The sequence below is a fragment of the Aptenodytes forsteri genome, unplaced genomic scaffold (assembly GCF_000699145.1).
Source record: "Aptenodytes forsteri isolate BGI_AS27 unplaced genomic scaffold, ASM69914v1 Scaffold361, whole genome shotgun sequence".
In the NCBI taxonomy this organism is placed as follows: Eukaryota; Metazoa; Chordata; class Aves; order Sphenisciformes; family Spheniscidae; genus Aptenodytes; species Aptenodytes forsteri.
In genome coordinates this window covers 194,960-202,202 of record NW_008796212.1, presented here as the reverse complement: position 1 = coordinate 202,202, position 7,243 = coordinate 194,960, and the positions used below count along the sequence as shown (strand labels likewise).

At 42.4% G+C, this 7,243-nt stretch overlaps 1 protein-coding gene across 7 annotated transcripts in view; it reads right to left on the bottom strand.

The window, feature by feature from the left end:
• Window positions 1-108: 108 nt before the first annotated feature.
• The window catches only part of PUM1 (pumilio RNA binding family member 1), a 73,503-nt gene continuing 66,368 nt past the window's right edge, over window positions 109-7,243 (bottom strand). For all 7 annotated transcript variants that reach the window (XM_009288297.2, XM_009288299.2, XM_009288298.2 and 4 more), the window contains 4 exons: window positions 6,531-6,656; window positions 5,394-5,515; window positions 3,759-3,951; window positions 109-712 (listed from right to left, as the gene is read on the bottom strand). In XM_009288297.2, the coding sequence (XP_009286572.1) occupies window positions 581-712; window positions 3,759-3,951; window positions 5,394-5,515; window positions 6,531-6,656 (573 nt within the window). In that variant the 3' untranslated portion in view covers window positions 109-580. The remainder of the gene's footprint in view (window positions 713-3,758; window positions 3,952-5,393; window positions 5,516-6,530; window positions 6,657-7,243) is intronic.

The window sequence follows — 7,243 nt, the reverse complement described above, 5'->3', positions numbered from 1 at the left end:
TTAATTTTTAATAAAAAAAAAAAAAAAAAAAAAAAAAAAGCAATTAAAAAGTTTCAAAAACTTAATTCTTTTTTTAAACTGAAGCTCTAGCAAGTTGAATTTTTTTTTTATTTATAAACAGCGTTAAATGCGTCGTTTGTGCCATTTAACTAAAATTCAAACTTCTTGCTGACTTTTGACTAAAAGGAGAAAAAACAGGTATTTGCAAAAGAATTTCCTGCAAGGCAGATGAATTAAAAACGGGGTTTTTTGTTTGTTTTCTTCAAACCAACCACCCTGAAAGTTTCCACATTTGGAATATAGATACAACAGTGAACAAAAATGTGGCCTTCCATGTACATTTGATACCTATGTACAAGTATTCTATACACCAGTAAAACAGCAGGGCAATTAGTTAATTAAAAAAAATAATTAGTACATGTTATGCATAATAAAATTAAAGAAATTTACAAAGGCTTTTCTTTTTTTCTTTTTTAGCAGTTTAGCAACCATAAAACATTTTCTAACTGTATATTGGAATATTGTCGGTTGCTGGTTGTAGATGCCGGATGGCCAGTGAGCTCCTCCCCAGTTCGCTGCCTCAGATGATCCCGTTCGGTGGTCCACAAATGGGCCCTAGGTCCACCCCGTTCTTCATGTAGTACTTCTCCAGCTTGGCCAAAATGTGTTTGCCGTAGGTGTATTTACGCAGGGTAGCGATGTGAGGCCGGATCTAGGAGATAAAAGAAGAGCGAGTGAAGCTTAGGAACCCGAATTACGGCCACGTCAATCCTGAGCGAGCTCCGGGTACCGCACGGTCAGAGTGCTGGCCACGGGCAGAAGACCACAAAAATGCCTGAAATATTAAAGCGCCATTTGCTGTGATCACCTCAATTACTGTGAATCAAGTTAATGTTCCATAACTCACTGATGCTATTTTTAGGAGGAACTTCTGGTCAAGCAGGTGGCGTCGTCTTGAGCCATTTTACTGGAATCCAGTTGGATCCGAGCGTGTGGATGAATACAAGGCTTTGTCCCAAGAGAGGAGGCTGGAAAGACAGGACCCCTGGGTGCTCGAGCTTCCCAAGGGTGCCCTGACACTCTGCCCCCAGCCTGCGGGCAAACACACTAAGGCAGAAAAGGCATCAGAAGGGTCTAGTGGGGCTGAGCAGCTTTTGCTGAACATGAGCAGGGTCTTCTGCCTCCTTCCAGGCTACAGGCTGAACTTCAAAAAACTGCTAAAAGCCCGGAAGAGTTGCTGGTATGAATTTCAGCAGTCTATCTGAAAGAGCTACTGGGAGAGGCATGCAGTGTTCCCGGGCTGAACAGCAGTTTAATTTCTGAACCTGACAATTACAGTATTTATTTTAAGCAGAGAAGAGGTCTGTGGAAGCAAACTTCACCCGCTCACACTACTTCACAGTAAAAGTCACTTTCAACGCCACTGTAAGGACTGTAGCCAGAGTAAAACCACCTTTACGGCCAGAGCACCCGAACAAGGAGAGCTGTTTTTGTCCTAGTAACATCATCATGCTGCTGAAGTTCTCCTGGACAGTTTCAGAGGAACGAGACATAAGAGCGATTCATTTTCATTACTAGATGAGAAATATCCCACACCACCAGCACGTTCCTTCAATAACACAATTACGATGGACTTTCTACTCTGCGGTGGGAGCTGCAGACAGGATGAGAAAACAGCCACCACAGGACGTACAGCACTCCCTGCTCCTCGGGCAGGTACATCACCACTACCCGCCCCAGCCAGGACTGACCGTAGAACTCCATGGGAAATCCATCCCAAGCTCACCCTACTTCATCAGCTCAGCCTCTAACTGTTTTAAATTCCTATTTCAGCTCAAGGACCCATCTTGTAATAATCATAAATTGACGCCTTGGCCCTCCCCACATCCCATTTCCAAGAAGGTCTGACTGCTGCTCTGAGGTTAAGGAGAAGAAAAGCTCCCCGGGTCCAACAGTTTGTTCTTTCTTCATCTTCCTTTCTAAGACTTTTTTTTTTCCCTGACAGAACTGACTGTTAAAATTACTTTTCAATATTTTATTATATTTTTTTTTTAAATAAAACTGCTGTCTTTAACAATAACACAAACTACTTGTTTGTACTAATAGCAATTTTCACAATCTAAAAGCAACAGTCGATACGCTCAGTTTTCCCAGGCTTTCATTCAGCTTGATAACGTAGCTGAAATCTTCATATTCAGTCAGTCCTATTTAGCTGTCATCCCAGTTCTATTTTTGACAACCACACTGATAACCTAATTAGCATTTTATTCAAAAGACTTTGCTTGACAGGAAAAAGAACATGTCAGTAAAGATCATTGGTGTATTATCTTTTTTTTTTTTAAATATCCCTCTCTCTATATATAGATTAGCAAAGCTACAGGTCATTCTGCTACAGTTAAACTGTGTATATCCCTTGCCATACATTTTTAATTATCGTTGTAATTCCTTTTGGACTAATACAGATTTTGGTGTAGAAGAACTACTCTGAATGATTCCTAAGCCTAAGAATTAACCTCCCTGAAGATTATTTCAACGGCACATATGATGTTTACATACTGATCAACTGCCTTGCGTAGGTAAAAAAAAAAATCAGCTCCCTTGAACAGATAATACCCACGTCTTTTTACAGAAAAAAAAAATCACTTGGTCCATCTTACTCAAGGATTCTTAAATACACTTGATTTCATTGGGATTTAAATACCTGACACTCTTCACAGTTCCTCTTAAAAATAAATAAATATGGGGTTTTCCAAGCCAGTGTTAGTATTTTATTTCCAGTATGAGGTCTAGCTGTAGCTGGTATTTTTCACAAAGTACGAGACCCTAAAACATGTGACTGAAGAAAATAATCTCAGTTCTGCTACACATTTAAAAGCGTATTTTTTCCCATTCATTACAATTATAAAGACCCACAAATGTGACCTTTAAAAGCAGGAAAATGAAGACATCACCTGATTTTTAGAGCTTCCTGCCCTTGGGGCAGCAGGCATATAGCCTTGGGAGGCAGGACTGGCAGCAATGCATATTTAATTCCAAACTGTCTTCATTTTTGACAAATATTAAGTCCTGAAACTGTTACGCATTCCAACACTGCAGCGTAAAGCTAAACCGTGGAAGTCTCTCATCGAAACCGTATTCAAAACTGAGTAATAGAGAATTTGATTAATGGCTCCAGGCTCAGGCGCTACAGCAACACGCCCCGTTAGCGTGGTGTTACCAGCCACGCTGACTGTCCTGATGAGGGCTGTAAAGCAGGGACATGAAGTGACAAGGCAGCGATGGCAGCCCTCAGAAACGCAACCAGCAGGTCCACGCTCGGCCTCCAGGTGTGTCGAGGTCTGGCTCGGCTCCACTGAGCGCATAAAGCTGCTCTCATCAGCGAACACTGTTCTCAGTGAGGGCAAGCGTGTCGTCATCGCCAGACCTTCAGAGGGTCCCTTGCAAGGCACCAACCCGATGGCACTGCTGCAGTGAAAGTCTTGGCGGTTTGTAGCAGCATTTGCTACGCCACGAGTGCGGAACTAGGTTACTAGGTCAGAAGAGATTGCTAGAAGCAACCAGCTAGTTTTAAGTCCAAATAGCATCTCGTTATTTCACATTTTTGTCTTTCAGCTACTACTGAAATACGCAACTTTGAAATACCCCCGTCATTAGGAAATTCTAACGGCAAAAGCAATCATCTCAGCCTTATTTTCTCTCCGCAACCAGTGTGGCGGTGACAAGTCTTACATCCTTATCAATCGACAGCAGCTGCTTACCTTGTGCATGACAATCTTCCGCTGTGCTGGTTCTGCCACATCGATCATCTTCTGTACCACGTAGTTGGCGTACTGATCTTTCATCATGGTGTATAAGGCACTGTGAGGGCCATCATTCATAGTGCACACCTCATCGATCAACATGGCACGCTCTGTACGGGAGGCGTGAGTAACGCATTTCTCCACCACGTTGCTGTAACAATAAAAGAAGGACAGTCTGTGAGCACGCGACATCTCTACCGGGCTTTTCATTCAACCCCAAGGAGATCTCTTACGCTTCTAGCAAGGGCAGACCATTTGGGAGAGACATTATGTGCCGGCACAGAAGATCAGCGATGTGAAACAGAAGAGCAGTCCAAGGAACTTGGGATCCGAGTACAAATTTGGTAAAGGACCAGTTCAGGTTTTATTTCACCCAAATTTGTGCAACTCTACAATGATGCTGTATTTGAGATCAGCGTCTGTTCTCATAGCGTGCCCATTAGACAAGCAGATGAGTTGTTCTTTGGTTTTCTCAGTACTGGAGCTCGACGGGAGCGGAGGTCCAAGGTTAGAACAACAGGGAAATGCTTATTCAGGAACGAAAGATCTTAGCAAAGGCAGAGAACTTCCAAAATTCCTGAATATATTTAGATGACTAGTCTCTGCTCTCCAGAGAGCCAAGTTAAATAGGATATATGAAAGGGGACGGAGAGTTTTGCTAGTCTTATCTTCTGCATCCCTGACTGAATCATAAAATCACCAAGTGGTTTGCCACAACTAGTGCTCAGCTCAGGGGACATCCTACACTAACTAACGCTCCATCTGGAAGGAAGGTTAGAAAAAAAGAGCAAGACAAGTCAGGGAGGAAGAATCTGAAATAACAACATTAAGACCACGCTCTTCTAATTCTTGTTCATGTTACACTTCCCTTCTGTCCATAAGTATTAAAGCACTATTTTACTAATCATAAAAACGTGAGAATATTGAGCCTTTGAAGAGCTCAGCCTTCACGTTCAAATGGCTAGAAACACACACAAAAGGAGTTTACAAACATGGGAAGTATTACTTCGTCTTGACATCCACTAAGGTACCTGGATTTTGCTTCTACCCATGTGTAGCTCTGTAGCATCCGGACTAACAACCTCAGACTGCTGCAGCTTCTTTAAGAGGATATCATTATGCATGTGTCTCAAAAAGGACTGCAAAACTTAGCATATAAAAAGCACAGGTTCTTCTGTGAAAAGTGGGATGAAAAACAATTGTTCCTGCATTGATTTCCCAAACTCCCTTGTGGCTTGACAGAGCATCCCAGAGGCAGTGAAACTCTCTTATGGAACGTTATAATCCAAGGGATAGTGACCACTTAAAAAACACCAAAAACAAAACAAAAAAAACCCAACACACACAAAAACTCTTCGTCAAGTTCAGGAACTTGGATTAGAGCTACTCTTCCACATCTTCATCCTCCTTCATTACAAGTAAAACTTACCTTGCCAGTCACTCATCCCAGTTTACAAGCAGTTATAAATAGCACTTTGTTGTTAAGCAAAAAGTTATTTTCACCTCCCTACGCCCCACCCCTAACTCTTCTGCAACTCTAGCACGTGTCCATGCTCCCACAGGGCGTGGAGACTTTAAGGAACAAATTCATACCTAGCAAATTTATGTTGACTCAACACGAGCACGTTGCCTCTAATTTCTGCTACAATCTTGCTCTTATCCTCAGGCCGACCATGTTCTAGTACATGCTGGATAACATAGTTCCCATACTGATCCTGTTTGAGAGACAGCAGAAGTGTGTGACAAAATGTGGACAGGAACCATTAATATCAAACTAGTTCCCAATGTGCATTAAGACTTACAAACTTGAACTAAACACTAATTAAAATATCTACTGTATAAGTCATGTAAATACTTTCTACTTCTATAAAAACGTGCATTCCAGAGTTTTACCAGGAGGTAAAATACTACATCTTTGTACAAATTATAAAATGCAAAACAATTTCCTTGAACGTGAAATGTCAATACTCTGCTTATTTCAAGTTTCTTTGCTTTCTCCAAGTTTGAACATACCAAATCACATGTACTGGAGGGCTGCGCCATGGTTCTAGCTACAGGAGACTGTCCTCATGCATGTTCATATTCTTAATGTGTGTATATTCAGATCACAAGATACACATTTTCCCCGTTCACAATACCAGAGGCATGACTCGATGCCTAACCTCCATGCCCAACCTCTTCCCACTTTCTGTGTGCTAAATACACGAGCATACAGGACGGGGTTCGTTTGCTGTTATGTCCATCCTGCCCCAACACCAGAACCCTAGAAAAGCAAGTTCTCAGAAGGACTGCGAGGAAGAGGAAAGGCAGCCAGGAAGGGGGTGTGCACAAAACCAACACATTAAGAACCCCAATTACTTGGCATTTTCTTTTCCTAGAAGTAATCAGCTCTTCGCACCAACTCGCTTCAGAAGTTACAATGCAAGTAAGATCTTGAGTGAAGCATTAGGACACGCACCCACTCAATATTTAAGATCCTTTTCAAAAGGGGAAGTAACTACAACTTTTATACCTGCTGGATACGTGCACATAGCCAAAACAATTACTGGTGATGCATTTCTTGTCTGCCACCTTCCTTCCCATTCCTCCTCGGGAGCAGAGTCCCTGTGTTCAGACGACCCCAGCAGCACTACAGCTGCAGTCCCAAATAGGCTGCCAGGAGCTTTCCTAATACAGAGCAGTAACCGAGAAACATCTCACAGCACCCACATTCCCCCTTCCCACACTGACCTGAACAAGCTGCTCGGTGTGTTGGTGAAGTTCCTCCAAGATGGGAAGGGTCTGCTCAGGAAGACAGTGCTCGAGGATCCTCTGGATCACACGACAGCCATATGGATGTGTAGACAACGCAAAAACCTGTGTTCAACAAAGACAGGCAAGCACAGGCAGCAACACATCTGTTAGTCTTTGTCAATCCTAGAAACCTTTTAGAATTAAATGAACACATGGTGGTTTTTCCCGGGCATGGTAGGTAATGCCAGCTTGCAGCACTGCAGCTCCAGATAGCATAAACTGAAAGTGGAAACATCTGTTCCCCACTGCCACAGGACTAACTGGGTGATCGCAGGCACATCACATCCCTACCTGCGCTTCAGCTTCCCCGTTCAGGAAACGGGAAAACAAATGGTAAAGCCTCTTGATTAATAAAAAGAACACTGAGACAGCCAAGCATTATTAAAGCCTCTTGATTAATAAAAAGAACACTGGGACAGCCAAGCAGTGGCAAGAAGCTGTGTTAAAACACTGTTTCAGAAGAATAAATCCAGCACACTGTTTGCCAGCTATGTGTTTTAAGCTATGTAAGAAATGGTATGAACCAGAAAGGTTGAGAATGCTCAGCAAAGGATTTTCCTCAACTATTTGGATTTTTTTTTTTTAAAAACCTTAACTACACTTAGGAGAAGTGACAACAAAGCACCTTCTTTCTCATTTCTAACGGATTA